General features: G+C 43.0%; 1 protein-coding gene across 1 annotated transcript in view; it reads right to left on the reverse strand.

Moving 5' to 3' along the window:
* DNAH9 (dynein axonemal heavy chain 9) overlaps window positions 1–25,206 on the reverse strand; it is a gene marked incomplete at both ends in the record, with an annotated part of 297,919 nt that overhangs the window by 185,705 nt on the left and 87,008 nt on the right. Inside the window, 5 exon segments of the mRNA XM_079725653.1 lie at window positions 2,163–2,319; window positions 16,305–16,465; window positions 16,815–17,054; window positions 19,312–19,437; window positions 20,596–20,748. Of these exon segments, the coding sequence (XP_079581779.1) occupies window positions 2,163–2,319; window positions 16,305–16,465; window positions 16,815–17,054; window positions 19,312–19,437; window positions 20,596–20,748 (837 nt within the window).

Here is a 25,206-nt window from a genome sequence, read left to right on the forward strand (position 1 = left end):
TTCTGACCTTCACTCCTTTCCTCTCCTCGCCCCAGCCAAACCCTGTGAAGAGAGCTCAGGGTGAAGTCAGCACAGGGAGCAGGGGAAGGACAGCAACTGCACAAAGAACTCGGTCCTGTTTTTGAAGCTGATGTTTTAGTGGGTGGGGCTGCGTTAAAATGTCACACGCCCTGTTTGGTGCTCATCCAAACCTTAACAACCTTAAACAACCTCAGCTCTCACCTCCTCCATGATGTCTTTTCTGACCAGAGCACTTGGTGGGTCTCCCACAGCTCTGGAGCATTCCAGGGATTAGAGTCCGCAGAACACGCATTAGCACTCAGGGTAATGCTGTCTGCTATCTCCCCTAATTATTTCATATATCGTTCCTGTCTCTCCTAATGGACTGGGTTATGCTCACTCTATCTATCTATCTATCTATCTGCCATTCATCTATTATCTCCCTCTCTCATCTCTCTGTCATCTATCTACCTACGTATCTTTCTTTCTTCCTTCCTCCTTTCCTTCCTTCCTACCCATCTCTCATATGTCTATCTATCATCTATCATTTATCTATTTATATCTATCATTCATCTATTATCTCTCTCTCTCACCTCTGTCATCTGTTGACCTGCCTGTTTTCTTTCTTTCCTTTTCTCCTTCCTTCTTTCTTCCTTTCTTTTTCTTTCTTCCTTTCTTTTTCTTTCTTTCTCTCTCTTTATCATCTACCTACCTATCTATCTCTGATATCCTCCCATGATTCCCAACAGATGCTGAGCAATGGTGATGCTCAATAAATTAAGTTGATTGCTGGTGTGTACTTTGAGATAAAAATAATTCTGAATAGCTGGACAACAAAGGGAAGAGGAGGTTACAGACTGCTTACTTACTGAGGCTGTTTGGTTACAAAGGATGTTTGGTGTCTAGGAAGGGATCACCTTACCTTTGCTGTATCACACTACGGCTATACCTACTGCTCTTGCTCTGATCTGTGTCTGTACTAGACGCACATGACTGAAGCTTTGCACGGTTCAAACAAATTAAGGGCAGACTCCTCCTCTCGCCCTGTACTCTAAGAGGAATTGGTGGGGTCAGGGTTCAGTAATAAGTTTTTCTTCTTTTTTTTTTTTTTTGGCGGTACGCAGGCCTCTCACTGCTGTGGCCTCTCCCATTGCGGAGCACAGGCTCCGGACGTGCAGCCTCAGCGGCCATGGCTCACGGGCCCATCCGCTCCGCGGCATGTGGGATCTTCCCGGACTGGGGCACGAACCCGCGTCCCCTGCATCGGCAGACTCTCAACCACTGTGCCACCAGGGAAGCCCCCTCTAAATTTATTTTTAAATTAAATGTATTTTACAGGCAATATATCACATCATATATATATATATAAATATTTGATCTATTTAGTGCAAATGTTTTCTTTTTCCACTCTAAATTTATTTACCTGCTATCCTATTTTCAAAAGGGAACTTAAGGCAGTTTACAAAAATACATACAATAAAATAGAAATGAGACAGTGAGACAATGTTATGCTTTTTTCAAAAAAAAGAATCTGAATAAGGTCTAGTTGTGAGCAGAACGTTGCTAGCAGAGAAGTGACCTAATGGGCCTCTTGTTTCTTTTGCCTTTCTCTATGACACAGAGCCTGGAATACATTTAAAAATGTAAAAATGATGAGTGCCTGGATGAAGAACATTACCCTTGCACTTGTCTTTTGTGTACCTCTTGCTAAAGATAGAGGTTACTCTAGTATGTCTTCGGAAGCCAAACCTAGAATATTTTGCCCTTGTAGAAATTCTGGGGAAATGCCCACTTTTACACAAGAGCACATCTATGACTTTTATGTGAAGATTTTTATATCAGCCACTTATGAGCCTTTCTGTGGTTCTGGGTCAAATCATGAATTTAGGCCTTTGGATATATGTTCAGCTTCTTCATTTTACAGATGACGAAAGGAAGACCCCAGAGGTGAAGTCATCTCTCTGTGGTTGCAAAGCTCATCAGTGGAAGTGGATTCCATGGTGCTACAGTTTATAGGGAGGTCCACAAGCTCCTGAGGGCAAGGGTCCTCAGGCCTCCTGTGAAGGAGCAGGGACCTCCCGGTCTGGGCCTCTGAGCTAGACCAGGGTGGCGAGGATGAAGCTGCGGCCCAGCTCCTAGTCCCCCCGAGGCTGGGCCTGTACCTTGTAGTCCATCTGCTCGGAGCAGTTAAACACGTAGACCATGATGCCCAGTGCTCGGCCCAGGTCCTTGGTGGTCTCTGTCTTGCCTGTGCCTGCAGGTCCTGCTGGAGCCCCACTCATGGTCAGGTGCAGAGACTGGGTGAGGGTGATGTAGCACCTGCCGAACACAGGAGGGTGGAGGTCACTCTCAGTGCCACAGATGGCCCCACAAATAGCTCTGGCCCTGCTGGGTCCTAGTGAGATAGAGCTGAGGTTCAAGGCTGTGAGAGATTTGGCACAGCTTCTGTGAAGGAAAGCCCAGAGCCCCCAACTCTGTTCCCCTCTGCGCTGATCTAAAGGATCATCTGATCATGATGCTCCCTCCCTGAAGGGCACCAGGGGCTCTCAGCCCGGCCCTTCCTTACCTTGCCCCCGCTTACTCTAGCTCATTTCTCATTGGTTCCTTCCCCCCAGCCCCAGTATGTTTAAGTCCATTCATGAAGAGCTATTTTCACTTGCCCAGTGCTATGGTCTGAACGTTTGTGTCCCCACTAAATTCATCTGTTGAAATCCTAACCCCCAAAGACTGTGGTGTTAGGTGGTGGGGCCTTTGGGAGGTGATGAGGTCATGAAGGGGGAGCCCTCAGGACTGGGCTTAGCGCCTATTAAAGAGGCTCCGGAGTGGTCCTTGCCCCTTCTACCATGTGAAAACACCGTGAGAAGGCACAGGCTGTGAGCCAGAAAACGGGCCCTTACAAGAGCACGACTACATGGGCACCTTGATCTTGGACTTCCCAGCGTCCAGAACTGTTGAGGTCAAGTCCCCCGAAAACTGAGCTCCTCTGCCGAGTTAATGATTAACCTCTTTACCCAAAACATTATTCCTTTTCTCGTCCAACACCTGTTCCCCTCAAGATTGAGGGGTATCACAGGGGGGATTGAAACTGCATACAAGCCCCTGTGTCACTGTCCTTTAAGATAACAGCCTTTTGCTTTAGTCTCCCAGGCCGCCCCTGAGTCTCCAAAGGCTGGCTCAAGAGTTAATGACTAGGAAATACGAAGATGGAGAAACAAAGAATAGCAGTTGGACCGGGAAACGGGTACAGTTTAGACTCTAGATGAGCCCCACAGCAGGTCCCGAACACCCAGGCCCCTGAAAGCTACAGATACAGGCCCGACACCCCCCCACCAAGCTGTTCTTACTGGAAGCAGACCCACCAGGTGAAAATTGCCAACCGCCAGCACTTAGAGCCCAGACCGGCTGAAACCAGATGATTGGTGATACTCGAAACTTCACATTGATGCCAACAAATTCGCGAATAGGACAAGCTAACCAGGCTCCCTGCAGCCCCCTCCCTCACTCTCACGCTGCCTTTAAAACCTTTGTCTCCTAACCGGCAACTTGGAGATGGTCTTAGGACACTAGTCCACCATCTTCCCACGTTGCTGGGCTCCTGAATAAAGCAACTTTTCCTTTTCCACCAACACTTGTCTCTCGAATTGGCCTGTCGAGCGGCGAGCAGCTGAACTTGGGTTCCGTACCGGCCTTGTCCAGTTACACTGTGAGACAGAAATTTCTGTTGTTTAGAAGCCACCTAGTGTTTGGTATTTTGTTACAGCTGACTGAACAGACTAAGATGCCAGACACAGTAGGACTGTGCTTGTCCCTCTCTCCTCCCCCATCCAGCTCCCGACCCTTCCTAGAGTCTACGTGGATCAGGTTCTGCTTGGCTGATGGTTCCTAGCCCCCTGGGGCTCATTTTTGCCGTGACTTCACCCGCAAGTATTCCCTGAGCCCTCAACAATGGGGTGAGCGGGCAGAGGGGCTCAGCTGAGCTCCCACTCCACTGCGACTCCCAACTATGTATGTCATACACCTCTTCCACATATATCCTCGTAAGAAGATGACAAAATGTGCCTTTAGGTAATAAGCCCACGAAAAGATGCTCAAAATCATTGATCATTAGGGAAATGCAAATTAAACCCACAATGAGATACCATGACACATCCACTAGGAGGGCTACAATCAAAAAGACAGACAATAACAAGTGCTGGTGAGGATGTGAGAAAACTGGAAACCTCATACATTGCTGGTGGGAATGTTAAATGGTACAGCTACTTAGGAAGACAGTTTGACAGTTTCTTAAAAAGTAAAGTTTACCATATGATTCATCAATTCCCCTTCTAGGAATTACCCAAGGATAATATGAACGTATGTTCACACAGAGACTTATGCAGGAATGTTCAAAGCAGCAATATCCATAACACTAAGAAACTAGAAACAACCCAAATGTCCATCAACTGTGAATGGATAAACAAAATGTGATATATCCATGCAACGGAATACTATTTAGCAATATAATGGAATGAAGTACTGATACCTGTTACAACATGGATGAACCCGAAAAACATTATGTTAAGTGAAGGAAGTCAGATACAAAAGATCCCATATTATTTCATTTATGAAATGTCTGGAAAACACAGAGATAGACAGCAGATCAGTGGCTGCCTAGGAAGGGAGGTGAGGGTGAGGTCGGACTGCAAACAGGGTGACGGCAATGTTCTAAAACTAGATTGTGGTAATGGCTGCACAAGTCTAAGAATTTATGAAAAATCATTGATTTGTACATTTGTAATGGGTGAACTTTAAGACATGTAAATTATATCTCAATAAAGCTTTTAAAACCGTGCCACTGACCTAACTTTTTAATACTTAGAAAATCAGTACAGAGGCTTTCAACTTGCAGGCTAGATGGGGAGGGGACATCTGAGGGGGCCTCTGAAATGAACTCTCTTTCGTTCTGAATCTGATGCTAGAGTTGACCAGAAACTCTGAGTTAACACCTTTCTTGCCAGATGGTGACTGCATCCTCACTGCAACCAAAATTGTTTTGAAAAGACCTGGAGTTCCTGAACTCTCCTTTAATTAAGTGTGAAATTCCCATAGCTACCTCAGCCTTTGAAGATGAAAGCCAGGAAGGTAGTTTCTCCAGGTGGAGAGGAGAGTATGCAGAATTATTATTTTACTTGGAGTTTTCCTGTGTAATGGGGGGCTGGCTGCATTTAACTCCTGGTGAGCTGGGCTCATGCAGCTGCCTCACTTTTCCCTGTGGACTAAGCTCACATCAGAGTTGTTGATCTGTTAGGTGGGCCACGAAGTGAGGTGAGTCAGGGTTAAGGTGAAAAGCTAGGTCCCATCTCACTCTGCTCGGTCACTGTTACCATTTAGCAATGCTTCTCTCCAACACTGGTAGCTAGATCTTCAGAGTTCCATGTGCAGCCTTAACTGTACCTGCTCTCCTAGGCTGAGTTCTGGCTCCAGACTGGCCCCAACGCCTTCTATCTCTGCCAGCCTCAGGTTCCTTCCAGAACCTGGAGGGCCTGCTGCAGCCCTGTAACCCCCCAGGAGGAAAGGCAGCTGCCTGGATGGGTGGAATCCTGGCCCCCAGCCAACTCTCCTCTCCACTCTCTCTCCCACCCCCTTTCTGTCCCATGGCTGCCTTCTCTGCCAGCTAGAGGGCAATCCAGACCTCTTCTCTCTGCAGCGGCAGGGCTCTCAAGGAATCTGAGAGTCTAGAAGCACAAGGTTTCACAAAAATAGAATTCTCCTAGAAAACTCAAGAATCTCCCAAAAGAAATCCTTAGAACTGGGTGTCAATCTCTTTTTGAGCATCTACTGAGCTTCCGATTATCGCCAGAAGAAGCACGTGGGGGGAAATGTCAAAATACATATACATTTGCCCATAATAATAGAACTCTAGAGCTGGAAGGAATTTCTGAGATCAACTAATCTAATCCCCTTAAATTAGAGATGGATTGACTGATGTTCAGGGAGGGAAAGTGGGCTGGCTGTCTAAGGAGTTCTAATAACCAAGGCAGGGACAGTGGGGCTTTAGCGTGGGCCATGAGGAAAACACAAAGAAAAGAAAGAAAAAGTATTCCCCTCTTCTGTGTGGGGGGCCACTGAGCCAGCAGGATGTCCTAGTTCTTTGGGACACACGTTCCTCCTCTAAGATTCTGTCTGTGGTCTTGTTAGATTGTTAGATCCATCTCTTTAAACATCTAAGCCGGCTGCTTCAATCTGCTCCTGTTTCCTAGTGAGGGGGGCAGATCATGCTATTGTGGTTTAAGGCAAGGACGCAGGAGTCAGACACACTGAGTTCAAATCTTGCCTCTACTGCGAAGTGTTTGTGAAACTCGGCCAGGTTATTAAACTTTGGTGCCTTAAAAACATGTGTCACTGGGGTCCATCACACAGTATTTTCTTTGTACAAAGGAATTTAGATAAATCTGCTGCCTCAAAAACAACTGCAATTGTGAAAATGGCAAGGAATCCTTTAAGAAGAGCTGTTTCCTTAACCAACTAACCACAACATGAACATGGATCAATTTAGTCTGACTGCTTATTGGGAAGACAGACCTTTAGCACTGGAAGAGACCTCAGAGGCTTGGCTCTTTAACCATGCCAGGCTGTCTCCCATTAAATACTTCAAATACAATCACATAGCCTTTTCTTCCAGTAAGACATGGCTTATTATTTTAGAAGCCAGCTCCTTCCACCGTGGGTCAGTTCTAATTGTTTGAAAGGCCTTCCTAATATCGAGCTGAAGCTGGTTTTGCCTTCTTCGGGCAAATGATGTCTACAGGCTTTGTTCTTATCTGACCCACCAGGCTCTTGTGAGGACAAGATGAGACAAGAGATATGAAAGTGCCTTGGAAAGTAGAAAGCTGATCCACTTTCAAGGTATTATTTCTGAAGATAATAAATATATGAAATGTAGCTTTCCTTTTTTTAGACAAACAAATGGCAGATTAAAGAAAATATCAAAGGTGTTGTATTTTGATTTCAGCTATGTATAGACTGGCTATCCCAGATGTGTGGTCTGGCTAATCTTAGAGTTGGTGAAATCACTTGATTTGTATTCATTTCCTATTGCTACCACACAATAAGGGCTTAAAAATACACCCATTTATTATCTCACTTCTGTATGTCAGAAGTCCAGGTGGCTCCTCTACTGAGGGCCTCACAGGGCCAAAATCAAGGTACCAGTTGGCTGGACCCTTATCTGGACACTCTGGGGAAGAACCTGCTTCGAAGCTCATTTGAATTCTTGGCCGAATTAAATTCTACCAGTTGTAGTACTGAGGTCCTAGGTTCATGCTGAGGCTGGGGGATCTCTCAGCTCCTAGAGGCCATCCTTGCACAGGGCTTCCTCCAACCTGAAAATCAGCAATGGTATGAAAAATTCTTCTCATGCTTCAAGCCTCTCTGACCTTCCCTCTGCCCTCAGCCAGGAGAAGGCTCTACTTTTAAGGTCTCATATAGTTGGTTCACCTGAATAATTTCCTTTTTGCCGTAAAGCAAAATATAATCATGAGAATGATATCATCCTATTTATAGTTCTCACCCATGCTCAAAGAAGAGGAAATGATACAAGGGAAAATGTCACTGGGGATCATTCCTAGAATTCCACCTACCACATGGTTCAATAATCATAACTGAGGAATGAACATGGATGCAACAATATCTACCTGGAGGGAGGCCTCTAGTGGCATTACCAGGACACAGACTCCTGATGTTCAATATATTCATAGATAACTTGAATTAAGAAATAATTGGGGAGCTTCCCTGGTGGCGCAGTGGTTGAGAGTCCGCCTGCCGATGCAGGGGATATGGGTTCGTGCCCCGGTCTGGGAAGATCCCACATGCCACGGAGCAGCTGGGCCCGTGAGCCATGGCCGCTGAGCCTGCATGTCCGGAGCCTGTGCTCCACAACGGGAGAGGCCACAGCGGTGAGAGGCCCGCGTACCACACACACACACACACACAAAAGAAAGAATTGATTAGATAGAAGGTAGACCAAACTTCTAAATAATTTTAGCAATTGAAAATGATGTGGTAGACCCAACAATGTGAAATTTAAGAAGAATAAATGCAAATTAATCTTCCAAGCACTTGCATGTACATGGCATGGGGGCAATGTGGTTAGATGGCAGGTCACAGGAAAAAGACCCAGGGATTGTGATAGGTTCCCAACTCAACATAAGAAACAGCACTAATAGAAGAATGTCCTTAGCAACAACCTAAAACAAATCTGTCCATCTTATAATATTTTAATATTTAAAATTTGAAAATTGTTTGTCCTCAGCATAAATACCTCCAATTCTAAGATCTATTCCTTATGCCATGTGGTTATGAGGTCCTTCATCACCTAGTGCTCATCTTTGTTTGCCTATACTAGTTGGTAAATGTCTTTCTCAAAACGTGACAGGAAGAACTGAGAGCAATGAGTGACATATGATCTACCAAAAATAACACACACTTAGTAACTAAACTTGAATAGTTTAATTATGCTTCATATTATGTGTATGGTTCAAATATAACTAGAAATTCTAGAAGTGACTTAGAAAAAGGAGAATCAAGAGCATAATTCTTAGAATTTTTAATATGGGGCAGTAGATGGGAAGAATAGGAGATAAATTTACAAAAAAACAATTTTCTCCAATATGTAAATGAAAAGAAAGTTAAAGACATAATGAAATTAAGCAAAGATTTCTCAGTTACAACAGCAAAAGCACAGTCCATAAAAGAAAAATCTGACAAACTGGACCTCATCAATATTAAAAACTTTTGCACTTCAAAAGATGCCGTGGGCTTCCCTGGTGGCGCAGTGGTTGAGAGTCCGCCTGCCGATGCAGGGGACGCGGGTTCGTGCCCCGGTCTGGGAGAATCCCACATGCCGCGGAGCGGCTGGGCCCCGTGAGCCATGGCCGCTGGGCCTGCGCTTCCGGAGCCTGTGCTCCACAGCGGGAGAGGCCACAACAGTGAGAGGCCGTGTACCGCCAAAAAAAAAAAAAAAAAAAAAAAGATGCCGTGAAGAAAATGAAAAGATAAACAACAGGCTGGGATAAAATATTTGCAAAATATATGCAATATGTCTGGAATATACAAAGAAGTCTTAGAACTCAAAAAAGAGTACAAACAGATCAATAAAAAAATAGATAAACGATATGAACAGAAATGATGCCAAAGAAGATATATAAATGGCCAACAAGCACATGAAAATATGCTCAATAACATTATTACAGAAATGCAAATTAAAACTCAAATGGGATGCTACTTCACATCCACTAGAATGGCTACAATAAATAAGACAGATAATAATAAATGTCAAGGATGTGGAGAAGTGGGAAGCCTCATACATTGCTGGTGGGGATATAAGACGATCCAGCCACTTTGGAAAATAATTTGGCAGTTTATCAAAAAGTTAAACATAAAACTGCTGTACTATCCAGCAATTCCTCCCTAGGTATACACCCAAGAGAAATGAAAACATACATCCACACAAAGATTTGCAAGCAAATGTTCACAGCAGCATTGTTTATAATAGCCCCAAACTGAAAATTACCTAAGAGGACTAGATAGACAAAATGTGTCATATCTGTAAAATGGAATATTATTCAGAAATAATAAGTAACAAACTACTGACACATGTTCTATCATGGATGAATCCCAAAACATTATGCAAAATGAAACAAGTCAGACACAAGAGACCACATGTTGTATTGTTCCATTTATAAGAAATGTCCGGAATAGGCAAGTTTATAGAGACAGAAAGTAGATTAGTGGTTGACCAGGGCTGGGGGTGGGAGTGAGGATCAACTACAAATGGGCATGAGGGATCTTACTGAGGGGCATAAAAATGTTGCAAAATTGATTTATGGTGATGGTTACACTATTTGATAAAGTTACTAACAATCACTGAATTGTACACTTGGAATGGGCGAAATTTTTGACATAAAATAAAGCTCAATAAAGTTGTTTTAAAATATTTATACATAGGGACTTCCCTGGCAGTCCAGTGGTTAAGACTCCGTGCTTCCACTGCAGGGGGCACAGGTTCAATCACTGGTCAGGGAACTAAGATCCCACATGCTGTGTGGTATGGCCAAAAAAAACCCCACAAAAAAACAAAACAAAACAAAAATATACATATATATATAAAATGAAGAAACAATCTTATATAGGAACAAAAAAATTAAAAACTACATAGAGATAACAATAAGAAACACTCAAAACCTATATGAAGATACTTATAAACTTTTCTGAGAAACACAATTGAAGGTATGAACAAAGAAAAACAAATCACATATTATAAAGATGGCCTGGCTATTCTTTCAAAATTAATTTGAAGGTTTTAAGGCTCACCAATCAAAACCCTAATAATTTATATTTTAGAACTTAACAAAATGATGAAAGCTCATTTGAAAGAAGGAACAGAAGAACTTTAAAAAAAAAAGGGAAGGGGGCTTCCCTGGTGGCACAGTGGTTGAGAGTCTGCCTGCTAATGCAGGGGACGCGGGTTCGAGCCCTGGTCTGGGAGGATCCCACATGCCGCGGAGTGGCTGGACCCGTGGGCCACAACTACTGAGCCTGCGCGTCTGGAGCCTGTGCTCCGCAACAGGAGAGGCCACAACAGTGAGAGGCCTGCGCACGGCGATGAGGAGTGGACCCCACTCGCCACAACTAGAGAAAGCCCTCACACAGAAATGAAGACCCAACACAGCCAAAGATAATAAATAAATAAATAAAATGTGACACCTTTATTAAAAAAAAAAAAAAGGGGGGAAGGAAAATGAAAATGGATGATACAGACCTTTACTATAAAAATATTACCACTCACAATAAAGCTACAATCCTTAAAGAGTATTGCATATAGATGGATTAACATACTGATGACACAGAATAAGAATAGATACTTTGAAGCAGTTTGATAGACTCAAAACTGAATATGGTTGAGCAAACATCACAAACCAGTGAGGGAAAGGACCCATAACTCATGTTCTGGGACTACTGACTACTTAGAAACAACAACAACAAAACATTTAATTATATGCTCCCTAACATAGTTTCTATGGGTTTTCCTTTCCCAGGACTCCACACTTTGGAAAGCCATCTCTCCTCTACACGGAGTATTCCCATGGGGCTGTCAATCAAAGTATTTCCCACCTTCCCAGAAGCTGCCTGCCAATGCAGGGTACATGGGTTTGAGCCCTGGTCTGGGAAGATCCAACATGCCATGGAGCAACTAAGCCCATGCGCCACAACTACTGAGCCTGCTCTCTAGAGCCCATGAGCCACAACTACTGAGCCTGTGAGCCACAACTACTGAAGCCCGCGTACCTAGAGCCCGTGCTCCGCAACAAGAGAAGCCACTGCAATGAGAAGCCCGTGCACCACAAGGAAGAGTAGCCCCCGCTCGCCACAACTAGAGAAAGCCCTCACACAGCAATGAAGACACAACGCAGCCAAAAATAAATAAGTAAAATTAATTTATTAAAAAAAAAAAAACTGTCCCACAGGGGTGGGTGCAAGGCTCGGCCTGAGCAAAATACTCCATCTCACTGTCCGCAGTAACTGGCTCAGAGACGGGCACATGATCCAAACAGAACCAATCAGGGTCCCTTTAAGGAATCTGACATATGGTGCTGGGAAAGAGAGGGTCTCTCTTCTTCCTGGATCAGGCGTGGGCGATCTTTCCAGCCAAAGAAAAACAATGCAAGAAAGGAGTCAGCTCTCAGAAGAGAGCAAAGCCATGATAAGAGAGAGACAGTAAAGCCCTGAAAGCTCCCTGTTCAGGCCTGAAAGCTGGTTACACTGCAGCAAGCTGGACTCCTTCCCCAGAAGTCTGAGTTAACAAGCCTTCTTTCTGTTTAAGTTAGTTTGAGTGAGTTCAAGTTAAGTTAGGCTTCTATCACTTGTAACCAAAAATGTGGGGGTTTTTTTATTTTTTTTTACAAAAATGTTTTGATGAAAACATTCACTTTACTCAGTAGTCAAAAAGTTTACCAAAGAATTTAAAAAGTTTAAAGGAAAAAGTAAAATAACATAAACTATAATAAAATACAGGTGAATATTAAACTGATCTTAAAATGGGCAGGAACTTGCTAATTGTAAAAGTAATAAAATGGGCAATGATAATAACAACAAATTCACAGGAGAAGGAAATCTAACAGCCAATAAACACATAAAATGCTCAAGCCTGTGAGTGATTAAGAACATCAAGATCCAAATGAGATACCATTTTGACTTATAAAGTTAATAATATTTTAAACAATAATACTTAATGCTGGTAAGGATATTGTGAGATGACCACCTCATAAACTGCTAGTGACAGTGGGAACAATACCTTTTTTAAGAATAACTTGAAAGTATGTATCATCTAGTTATCCTGCTTCTTGGAATCCCTCCTGGGGAAATAATGAGAAATATAGTAAAAATTTATATATAAGTGAGTTCACAGCAGCTTTATTTTTAGCAGTAAGAGCTTAGATACAACTTAAATGGCCCATAATGTGGTTATGTTACATAAACTATGGGATACTTGTAAACAGAAGATAATTCAGCTGTAAGAGGGGTTTAGAAGAATATTTAGAGAGTATACACATGATATATTGTTACATGAAAAAGTCTATGATATTTTATATACAGCATATGGTTGCAATTTCATTTTTTCAAAATCTACATGAGAAGGAAACAGACTGAATATTAACAATGGTTATTCCTGGTAACTTTTATTTTCTTTGTTTACAGATTACTAAGTTTTTAAATTAAAATATCAGATAAAAACTTAAAAAGAATTGCTGGATCATATGGTAGTCCTATTTTTAATTCTCTTAGGAACCTCCATACTGTTTTCCATAGTGGCTGCACCAATTTACATTCCCACCAACAGTGAACTAGGGTTTCCTTTTCTCCACATCCTCACCAACATTTATTATTTGTTGTCTTTTTATGATAGTTATTCCAACAGGTGTGAAGTGATATCTCATTGTGGTTTTGATTTGCATTTCCCTAATGATTAGTGATGTTGAGCATCTTTTCATGTGCCTGTTGGCCATGTGTATGTCTTCTTTGGAAAAATGTCTGTTCAGGTCTCCTGCACATTTTAAAATCAGATTGTTTTTTTGATGGAGTTGTATGAGCTCTTTTATATATTTTGGATATTAACCCCTTCTCAGACATATCATTTGCAAATATCTTCTCCCATTCAGCAGGTTGTCTTTTTGTTTTGTTGATGGTTTCCTTCACCATGCAAAAGATTTTAAAAGAATGAAATTTTGCCATTTGCAACAATATGGATGGTCTTGGAGGGTATTATGCTTAGTGAAGTTAAGTCAAACTGAGAAAGACAAATACTGTATGTTTTCACTTAGATGTGGAAGCCAGAAAATAAAATGAATGAATATAACAAAACAGACTCACAGATACAGAGAACAAACTAGTGGTTACCATTGGGGAGAGGACTGGAGAGAGGGATAAGATAGGGGAAGGGGATTAAGAAGTACGAACTATTATGCATAAAGTAAATAAGATACAAGGATGTAATGTACAGCACAGGAAATACAACCAATATTTTATAATAACTTTAAATGGAGTATAATCTATAAAAACATTGAATCACTATCCTGTATACCCGAAACTAATATAGCACTGTAGGTCAACTATATTTCAATTAAAAAAAACTTAAAAAGAAAGTGTAAGACTTTGCTAGTTGTGTCCTACCCAGCAAATCACCCTCAAAGACTCTTGCATCAATTATATCTCACTCACTTGCAGTAGTGCCTGAGAAATTAAGAGGTACTCAAAATTGATAAGCTGTTGATTAAAACAGTACTTCCAGTATGGGGCTGAAAGGGGTGTTTGTGTGCGAACATGAGGGAAGGGGGGTAAAGGGGGAGGAGACCATCCACAGGTTAAGAAACAACTTAGGAGAATGGCTTTTGTTCAGCCTGAAAAAAGTATCTCCATTTAGTCCTTCAACTTAGCAGCTGTGCCAAAGTCCTGTGACAATGGCTGAGCCATTGTACCTACTTATACATTCAGGTCCCATCCAGGCAGTGGGAAATTCCAAAGAAACAGGCATAATCAGTCGGATGTACTATAATGCGGTTGTGCTTTTAATGAATGTGCAGAGGTTGGTACGGATAAATTGTCCATTTGATTAATTCCTCTGGCAGGAGAGAATTAAACGTACTTAAGCTACACACTAGCAAAAGCCGAATGCTCTTTAAAATGTGATTTTCTGTGTTGAGGCCAATTTCTTTCTGGGCAAAACACTTCTTGAGATAATAATGGAAGTCAATGAGAAAACAGAATTCACCATATAAATATTCACTATATACTACTTTGTCAGAAAAGTATCTCATGTGCAAAACAAGGTCAAGGTCTGCATAGTATTCACCATTCTTTGCAGCAAATCGTTCTTGCAAGTTCCTATTTGCATCCTTTCATATGAGAGGTGATAAATGCCTATTTTAGAAAAAATTCACCGTCAAAACTACCCTTTCCTTCTATGAGGTATTTGGCATTAGAGTACTAGAGACCTCTAAACCCAAAAGAGGTAATTATCTTCTTCAACTCCTGGGCAGGTATGAAGACCCAGGGAAAAGACAGTGCTGTATTTTTTATCACTTGGAATGATAATGTCTGGTGTGCCTGTGGGTAGGAAGGAAATATTTTGAATGGTATGGGAAGCTGGGCACACTACTCCGAATCTCAGAGGTCACTTCCCTGCCTCTACACAAGGAGTATTTCGTGAATGCCTATTATTTGCTGGACACGGTGCTGGGTCCTGGGGCAGAGCAGTGAGCAAATCAAAGTCAATGTTTTCGTGGAACACACAGTCACAGTGAGAGACAGACGTTAACCACGTTGCTCAAATATATAATGGCTTCATTATTCTGTTCCGAGCGATATAAATTCCCAAACGATTAGCTCCAAGACCAAGGCAGGCAGAAAAGCTCACTGCCAAAGAGAACACTCTTCCCAAAGCCCTTCCTGTTTAGGACAGGTGTGCTGCTGAGAATCATCATAAAGACAAAGAGCACATGAGAGGGTCCCCTGTGAATGAAGCTTGAGGTGGGAAAACTTTTCCCTGAACCCACAGTGAATGAGCCCCCCCAACTGATCATGACCCAGGAAAGCCCGGGTAAAAGCCCGAGATGCCCAAAGCCCCAGAGGTGCTGCAGCCTTTACTGTTCCAGCTGCAGAGGGACCTGCATCCCTCTGAACCTACGCTGTCTGCCTTTCATCCTCAGCTGGGGCAGCGAGCAGGGTGGTGCCCAGCTAGAGCACGGGACAGCGTAGAGGCTGCTGCTGCTTCTTTGGGAGCCAAGGCCCAGGTGGAGTCCTGTGTGCATCCCTCCTCTGAACCGACCTCCCCTTCCTGATTCTGTCATTCTTACAATAATCAACTACCCTTCATTCATCGATGGATAATAATTCAACATCTACTAGGTACTGGTGATAATAGCAACAAACAAGACAGACAAAGGTCCCTGAGAGCAAAAAAGTTTACATTCCAAAGGGGACTGCCGCCAATAAGCAAGAAGGCAAGTTCATTTCCGAATGTGGGAAACGTTAGGAAGAGGATAAACGGAGGATCCACGGGGTTACTGCTGTGTGTGTGGTGTATGTTTGTAAATGTTTTTCTGCATATGTCATATTTCCCTCAGTAGAAGTGGAGTTTAACTTTTAGTCATCTTTGTATTTCCAGTGACTAGTTCAGGGTCTGGCATGGATTCATTTGTAATGAATATGAATGACAGAGAGTATGGTAAAAGAAACTGTAAGCTCAGGAATGGTAGGGACCTTGCTCTCATCTTTGTATTCCCAAAGTGAGAGGTGCTAAATAAATGTGCCAGTTGATTGATAAGAAAACAGTCATAGGAATTATTTACTGAGCACTTATTACACCCTGAACTCCTTAACAAGCATTCCTGTTTTTTATCCTTACAAAATTTTATCCTTACAAAATAGTGGGAGTTACTACCTCCATTTCATGGATGAATAAACCAAGAATCATGTCAAGGTTTTCAAGGTCAAACAGCTGGTATGTGTCACAGCTGGAATGAGAATCCAGGTGTGTAGGACTGCCTAGTCATTCCTCAAAAAGTCATGGCTCATCGATTTGCTCTGGGGTTTGCTCTGATACGGGCTCTGCCCTACACCCTTTCAGTTTTATTTTACCTCTGTTGGGTTACGTCTGGCCCTCCCCCTGCAGCTCTGTGGACAAATAGCAAGTGACACTGGCTGGTCACTGGATGGTGTGAGCCAAACAGCAGGAGGGTTCTCTGTCAGTGGCTGACTCCAGTGCTCACCTGTCTGTCAAAGGCGTGATCACCAGGCGAGGTGTATTTCCCAGGTACTCATAGGAGTATAGAAACTGGGCATCACAGATGTTGGCAAAGCAGTGTTTGGCCTCGTCATCCCAGCGATGCCGCAGCTGGGACAGCCAGAGGAAAGCCTGGGCGTTGTCCACCTAGAGAGAGCATGGCAGAGGAGGTGGGTCACAGGGTGCAATAGGTAGCAGGCAGCCTCGTGGCCACAGGATTCACAGGGCTCTGGATGACCTGGGTGTTGGGTGTTGCGTACCAGTCAGGAGAGCAGTATGCTGCCCACCACAGCACAGGAAGCCTGAGCCGCTCAGATGATGCTGTTTTGCTGGGGTTTTAAAGGTACGAGCAGCCACCATGATCCTCTCCCAGTTCCCTGGCTGGTGCAGAGTTTGGAGCCCCTGTGTTTTAGCCATATGTGAGCTTCTCCCTAACCTCAATATCCACGGTGTAGGTGCCCAGACAGAGCGACACTCTTGTGAGTCTGGAACTCACCTTCTGAGCAATCATCTTGGCCACCATATCCCGGGCATGGACATCGATGGTGCATATGGTCATGATCTTCTGCCGGTCCCCCATGGACAGCTGGCCGATCAGCATGGTGATGAGAGTTTTGAGCTGGGCCACTTGTTTCTTGTAATAGTCCTTCATGGCATTCTCGTAGCCTTCCTCCAGCCTGGCAAATGCCATGCCCACCTCTGTGGTCCACCAGATCTGAGTGCAGGTGAGGGCCACCTGTGGCACCAAGAGTCACTTAGTAAAGCCGTTACCAGGACTGTCTCCCAAACCAGCCCAGTCCCCACACAGCACGGGCTGAGAATGTCATTGTGTGGGGGACGCACACCCCTTCCCTCCCTCTTCCACCAGCGCTGTCTCATTGAGCATATGCCTCTAAGGCCTTGGAGGTGTGAAGTGGGCACAACACAAGTGGGGAAAGTGCTTTCTGCTCCTGAAAAACATGTCATTTGGTTGAGAACAACCAAAGGCTCATGCTGGTCAATGTCAGTGGCTTTTAGAAATTGGTACACTGATCTTTCTGCTTTTGCTTCTCAGGCCACAGCGTCTTTCCTCTGCTTGGGAGGATAACAAAGTGTTGATTGAACATCTCAATGATACTCAGTCTTTGCTCTGTTCTTCCGGAACCTCTCACGGTTGGAGTATTCTAGTTTAGTGAGCCATTGCTGATCATGTGTGGCATATTTCTTCTTGCCTGTAATACTTTCACTACATTTTTTTGTATCTCTTTAAAACTATAACTTTGAAAGGCCTAACTCTTGAAGGTCAGGGCAAATTCCACTGAAATTCAACATGGTCAATATGATTTGTAGTCTTCAGAGATTCAAAATAAATAAATGAAAAAAAGCGATTTAAATGCACATTTCTTTGCTGAGAAACTTAATAAGGAAAACGCATAATTTTGATTATCCATGGTGGAGACGTGGTACCACTTGATTCGGGAGACACTGCTCTAGATGATGTCTGTCACAATAGCAGGAGGCAACACATTTTCCTGCCACAAAATGATGATTCAAGTAAACAAGGAATCCTGGTGGGAATTATTCCCTTTGTGAAGTAGAGAATCCTGTTGTTAGTAACAAGTACCATTCCTTAATTTATTAGTTTTTGCCTTTGAATTTAGACATATTGGTTTTTGTTAAAGAAGTTCCTCCTGCAGTGTGATCTTGTTGGGATGGTTTGAACGTGATGTGCCAATTATACTGTTAAAACAATACCTTTTCCTTCTGCAGCACTGGCTTATTTCTCTTCTCTGTCTACACTCGCTGTCAACATTTTTCCACCTTTTTCTCACTTCTCAACCTCCTGCAGTGTGGTCTCTTCTCTACCACTCCACTGAAATGGCCTCACCAAGTCCATGGACGTACATTAGCCTCTTTATTTTGCTTGATCTCTTAGACGTGTGTGGTGTAACTGACCTCTTACCTGCTATCAACACTCCCTCTTTTGGTTTCCATGACTACCATTCCTTGGTGTTCCTTCCATCAGAAAAGGTTGTTTCTCATTCTGTTCTACTGGCTTCTCCTTGCCTACACAGCCTTTGAATGATGCTCAAGGGTTTGTTCTGCTCCCTCATCTCAGTCTGCATATTTTCCAGGGCAATCTTATCTACTCCTCAGGCTTCAGTTACCACCAAATATCTGTAACCCCAAATAAACTAAACCAACACTAGTACTAGCCATTAACAGGGGAGGGAGGAGTGGTATATTGCAGCCAGAGTCATTAAAAATAGCCTCATTAACTCTCCTCTTTCTCTTGTTACCCTCCTGAGAGCCCGGTGAAGGATTCAGATATCCTGGAATGAGACGAGACTCCCAAGCGTGGTCCGCGAGCGCTGTCCTCCAGTTTCCTCTCCAGACCCACCTGCCACCTCTTGCTCCCTCTTCCCCTAACTCCTGCTTCCACCACACTCAGGCCTCAAACACATTCCACTCTCCCTTGCTTCTGAGCCTTTGCCTGTACTCTTACCCACGCTTTGTTGCTCTTTCCCTCCATCTTTCACGTGTTTCAAACCTCAGCTTAGGCATCATATCCTCAGGAGGGTGATCCCCAGACCCCACTAACCAGCTACAGGCTCCCAGAGGACACTGAGCCTCCTTTATTGTCACACCAGGTCCCACTTGTAGGTGACTGACTTCCACATCAGTCTGTAAGCCCCAGCAGGGCAGGGTTACATTGTCATGCCTCTGGCTGGTGTCACCTGCACTCGGCAAACAGCTTGGCACACACAAAGTGGGCTGGCTCAGTGAGCTGAACTGTTTACGTTTTCTCCCTACTGTAGCCAATGGAGTAAAAATGGACGACCCTTAATTCTCCAAAGTAGGGGTTGGATTGCATCACGGCTGACAGTTCCCCTGGTCCCTTGTGCTGACCCCTTCTAGACCAGCCTCTGGCAGCCCCAGGAGGCTGACGGAGGTCACTGAGGAAGAGAGCAAGCAGAGGATTGGGCCCACAGAGGTCCCGCCTCGGAGAATACCTGAGCTGGATAGTCAAAGAGCCACTGCTCCCTCGGCTTCTCTTCATAGGCAGTTATGCCTTCTGTCATCTCGTGCCTCACGGTGGCCTTCATGTGAGCAAGCACATGGTTCAGCCATATTTCTACCTGGAAGAAGAACTTGGGGTTAGACACTGGGTTCCTAAGATGTGCTCAGTGATACACTTCACTCAGCCTGAGGGAGTGAAGAAAATGAGCCCAGGCACGATGGACAACCTCAAACAGCCGCCAGAAGGCACAGGGAGACAGTTCGTTTGTGTAACGCAGGATGGGGCTCAATTAACAACAGGGGGGATACGCCCACTGGAGCCCACTGGGCGGAGGAGTAGGTTCAGGGGATGTGGGGCTGCCGCCCAGAGTTCTCATGAGGAAATCTTAATCTGGGTTGAGTTGGGTATAAATAAGTCAGTGGATTCTCGTGACCTTGTCCACACTGAGCATGAAGCCAAAGGCCAGGATTATATTTTCCAACTAAATGCTTTCTGGGTCTACAAAAAGAACAGCCAAGGTTTGAATCAAACCCGAAGGTCCCTTTCATAAAACTGAGAATGTATGACTATTTTCAAGTACGAGAATTGCTTTCCAAGATACATGTGGATGAAGGTGGAACTCTGAAAAGATCTTTTCTCCAGGTGTTACTCTGGACTGGATTAGAACCCCAGGGACAATGCTTTGTTGGATCATTTAGGACAGTGACCAAAGTAGCGCTTATCCTTTAGCAGTGATGGTGAAAGATGGAAGGAGGTTTAAGGAGAGAATGGTCTCATGTTTTGTGTTTCTTGAATTGTACCCGGGAGATTTGGAGGTGGTAGTTTCTGGAGAAGGGCGGTGGTGGGCTCTCCACAGGGTAGATCTGTGAGAGGTGTACTGTACAGAGAAGTGATCGCTCAGGAATATGGTTGATTTCAAAGGGCATGTTCTCCCAGGGAAGGTGTCGGTGTCCTACACTCCCCCGTGGGGTGCTCCAGGGCTTCTCATGCTAAAGTCTCCTGGTGCTACTCATCATTTTAAAATTCTTCTCTCTTTGACTCAGGTAATTGTTTATGTGCATTTTATTCCTCTCCGCACAGGTCTTTGGTTAAGGAAGATATATAGATATTGACATGTGTCCTTCCCAGAGAGAGGAAAGCGGTCACTGGAAGCTGCTCCAACATTGGTTCAAGTCAAGGGAACTGGCAGTCCCAGGGCACAGACAGCAATTCCGGCCCAAGGTCACAAAGCTTGATGCCTGAATGCAGATACTTGAGAGAGAAAGGCATACGTTACCTGCCCACTGCAGTCACAGGGCTCGCTGAAGGCCACATACTCTTCTTCCTTGCTGTACATGCCAAGACTGATCTTGGTAGGTTTCTCACTGCCATCCAGCTGGAACTGCATCTTGGCCATATTGTCAAAGAGTTTGGAAAGGTGTCGTTGAACCTATGAAGGAAACCATGCCAACAGAGTGGAGAGCATGTCTGGGAAGTTATTTATTAGTATTGCTTAGAGGGCTACCATGTGACAACCATGTGACAACCACTAGAGTGTTGGGTCTCATCATTTTGAGACTCAGACTCTGTTCTCTAGCAGTGGTTCTCAAAGTGTGGTCCTCAGACCAGCAGCAACACTTGGGAAGAAATCCTTGGAAATGCAGATTCTCCAGCCCCAGCCAGACCTACGAGTCAGAGACTCTGGGGATGGGGTCTAGGAATCAGTATTTTAATAAGCCTTCTGGGTGATTCTGATGCACTTTCAAGTTGGAAAACCACTGTCTACAGCTCAAAATGCCAACAGTGTATCCATTAGGATACACACACACACACACACACACACACACACACACACACACACATATGTATTTATATACTTTACTTCTTTTTTCTTGTTTGTTGACATATAGATGACCTACAATATTGTATCAGTTTCAGATGTACAACATAGTGATTCCATATGTTTATGGATAATGCACCATACAAAGTTATTTTAATATTACTGACTATATTCCCTGTGCTGCACATTATACCCCTGTGACTTATTTATTCTGTAACTGGTATTTTGTACCTCTTCATCCCCTTCATCTATTTCACCCATCCCCCTATGCCCTCCCTCCTCTGGCAACCACTAGTTTGTTCTTTGTATCTGTGAGTCTGTTTTTAGTTTGTTATATATTTGTTCATTTGTTTTGTTTTTTAGATTCTACATATAAATAAAAACAGATGAATGGATAAAGAAGATGTGGTATACATCTACAATGTAATATTACTCAGCCATAAAGAAGAATGAAATCTTGCCATTTGCAAGAACATGGATGGACCTGGAGAGTATAATGCCATGTGAGATAAGTCAGACAGACAAAGACAGGTACTTTAATATTTTAAAAAATTGTAACACAGTAGGCTTCTATTTTACATATGAGTCAGGTTTGTCACAAAGAAATGATATACCCAAGACTAGATGGCTAATTAGTGCCTAGAATCAAGGGCTAGAACCCCAAATTTTGGGTTCCTCATATACACTCACATAAACCACCCCAATGTCCCATTAATACAACTCCCAATCTTACCTTTCCATGGAAATCTTAGCTATTACTTTTGACCACTACTTACTGCATCTCTCTCCAGAAGCACATCAAAGGCATTCTCTTTAAAGGCTTAGCCCCTTCCATTTTGCCATCCTCAAAGCTTCTCTAACTCTAGAGAGTAAAAGCCACTGATGGGACTCTGTGGTAAACTGCACAAAGGTTTTGGCAAGGTGAGATTTCTGATGTGTGAACTGCTGATTTTCAACAATGAACTCTATGCTGGAAATGAAGTGATACATTACTCTCTTTTCACTGTTTCCAAGGAGGATTAAGAAAAGGATATATAAGATCAAGATCCATTCCATATGGGAACAGAGTCAAGGATGGACACTCGAATTAAATAAACAAATCAAGCCTAAAGTTTGGGAACTCCGGTCTGAAGGAGCAGCTGAGAGGCCTTTTCACGCGGCTCCCTACAAGCAAGTGAAACTAGACTAAGTGCAAAGGAATAAAAGGACATCAGAGAGTCCAGGAGTCTACGTGACCTGGTGGGACCCCTCGCCCAGGATCTCCCTTGCCTTGCTTATGCTTGACCATGTGGCTGACAGGGTCTTGGTGCTCCGGCCAGGTGGCAGGCCTGAGTCTCTGAGGTGGGAGAGCCGAGTTCAGGACACTGGTCCACCAGAGACCTCCCAGCACCACATAATATCAATTAACGAGAGCTCTCCCAGAGACCTCCATCTCAACGCTAAGACCCAGCTCCACTCAACGACCAGCAAGCTCCAGTGCTGGACACCCCATGCCAAACAACTAGCAAGACAGGAACACAATCCCACCCATTAGCAGAGAGGCTGCCTATAATCATACTAAGTTCACAGACACTCCAAAACACACCACTGGACGCGGTCCTGCCCACCAGAAAGACAAGATCCAGCCTCATCCACCAGAACACAGGCACCAGTCCCCTCTACCAGAAATCCTACACAACCCACGGAACGAACCTTAGGCACACAACCTACGGAACCAAGCTTAGGCACTGGGGGCAGACACCAAAGACAACGGGAACTATGAACCTGTAGCCTGCAAAAGGAGCCCCTAAACACAGCAAGTTAAGTAAAATGAGAAGACAGAGAAATACACAGTAGATGAAGGAGCAAGATAAAAACCCACCAAACCAAACAAATGAAGAGGAAATAGGCAGTCTACCTAAAAAGAATTCAGAGTAATGATAGAAAACGTGATCCAAAATCTTGGAAATAGAATGGAGAAAATACAAGAAATGTTTAACAAAGACATAGAAGAACTAAAGAGCAAACAAACAATGATGAACAACACAATAAATGAAATGAAAAATTCTCTAGAAGAAATCAATAGCAGAATAACTGAGGCAGAAGAGCAGCTAAGTGACCTGGAAGATAAAATAGTGGAAATAACTACCACAGAGCAGAATAAAGAAAAAAGAATGAAAAGAATTGAGGACAGTCTCAGAGACCTCTGGGATAACACTAAACTCACCAACATTCGAATTATTGGGGTCCCAGAAGAAGAAGAGAAAAAGAAAGGGTCTGAGAAAATATTTGAAGAGATTATAGCTGAAAACTTCCTTAATATGGGAAAGGAAGTAGTCAATCAAGTCCAGGAAGCACAGAGAGTCCCATACAGGATAAATCCAAGGAAAAACACACCAAGACACATATTAATCAAACTATCAAAAATTAAATACAAAGAAAAAATATTAAAAACAGCAAGGGAAAAGCAACAAATAACATATAAGGGAATCCCCATAAGGTTAACAGCTGATCTTTCAGCAGGAACTCTGCAAGCCAGAAGGGAGTGGCAGGACATATTTAAAGTGATGAAAGGGAAAAACCTACAACCAAGATTACTCTACCCAGCAAGGATCTCATTCAGGTTCGACGGAGAAATGAAAACCTTTACAGACAAGCAGAAGCTAAGAGAATTCAGCACCACAAAACCAGCTTTACAACAAATGCTAAAGGAACTTCTCTAGGCAGGCAACACAAGAGAAGGAAAAGATCTACAATAACAAACCCAAAACAATTAAGAAAATGGTAATAGGAACATACATATCAATAATTATCTTAAATGTAAATGGATTAAATGCTCCAACCAAAAGACACAGACTGGCTGAATGGACACAAAAACAAGACCTGTATATATGCTGTCTACAAGAGACCCACTTCAGATCTAGGGACACATACAGACTGAAAGTGAGGGGATGGAAAAAGATATTCCATTAAAATGGAAATCAAAAGAAAGCTGGAGTAGCAATTCTTATATCAGACAAAATAGACTTTAAAATAAAGACTATTAGAAGAGACAAAGAAGGACACTACATAATGATCAAGGGATCAATCCAAGAAGAAGATATAACAATAGTAAATATTTATACATCTAACATAGGAGCACCTCAATACATAAGGCAAATGCTAACAGCCATAAAACGGGAAATCAACAGTAACACAATAATAGTAGGGGATTTTAACACCCCTCTTTCACAAATGCACAGATCATCCAAAATGAAAATAAATAAGGAAACACAAGCTTTAAATGATAAATTAAACAAGATGGACTTAACTGACATTTATAGGACATCCCATTCCAAAACAACAGAATATACTTTCTTCTCAAGTGCTCATGGAATATTCTCCAGGATAGATCGTATCTTGGGTCACAAATCAAGCCTTGGTAAATTTAAGAAAATTGAAATCGTATCAAGTATCTTTTCCGACCACAACGCTATGACACTGATAGCAATTACAGAAAAAAAAAACTGTAAAAAATACAAACACATGGAGGCTAAACAATACGCTAATAAATAACCAAGAGATCACTGAAGAAATCAAAGAGGAAATCAAAAAATACCTAGAAAGAAATGACAATGAAAACACGACAGCCCAACACCTATGGGATGCAGCAAAAGCAGTTCTAAGAGGGAAGTTTATAGCAATACAATCCTACCTGAAGAAACAAGGGAAATCTCAAATAAACAACCTAACCTTAGACCTAAAGCAATTAGAGAAAGAAGAACAAAAAGACCCCAAAGTTAGCAGAAGGAAAGAAATCATAAAGATCAGATCAGAAATAAATGAAAAAGAAATGAAGGAAATGATAGCAAAGATCAATAAACCTAAAAGCTGGTTCTTTGAGAAGATAAAAAAAATTGATAAACCGTTAGCCAGACTCATCAAGAAGAAAAGGGAGAAGACTCAAATCAATAGAATTAGAAATGAAAAAGGAGAAGTAACAACTGACACTGCAGAAATACAAAGGATCATGAGAGATTACTACAAGCAACTATATACCAATAAAATGGACAACCTGGAAGAAATGGACAAATTCTTAAAAAGCACAAC

The sequence above is a fragment of the Hyperoodon ampullatus genome (assembly GCF_949752795.1).
Source record: "Hyperoodon ampullatus genome assembly, chromosome: 19".
Taxonomy (NCBI): Eukaryota; Metazoa; Chordata; class Mammalia; order Artiodactyla; family Ziphiidae; genus Hyperoodon; species Hyperoodon ampullatus.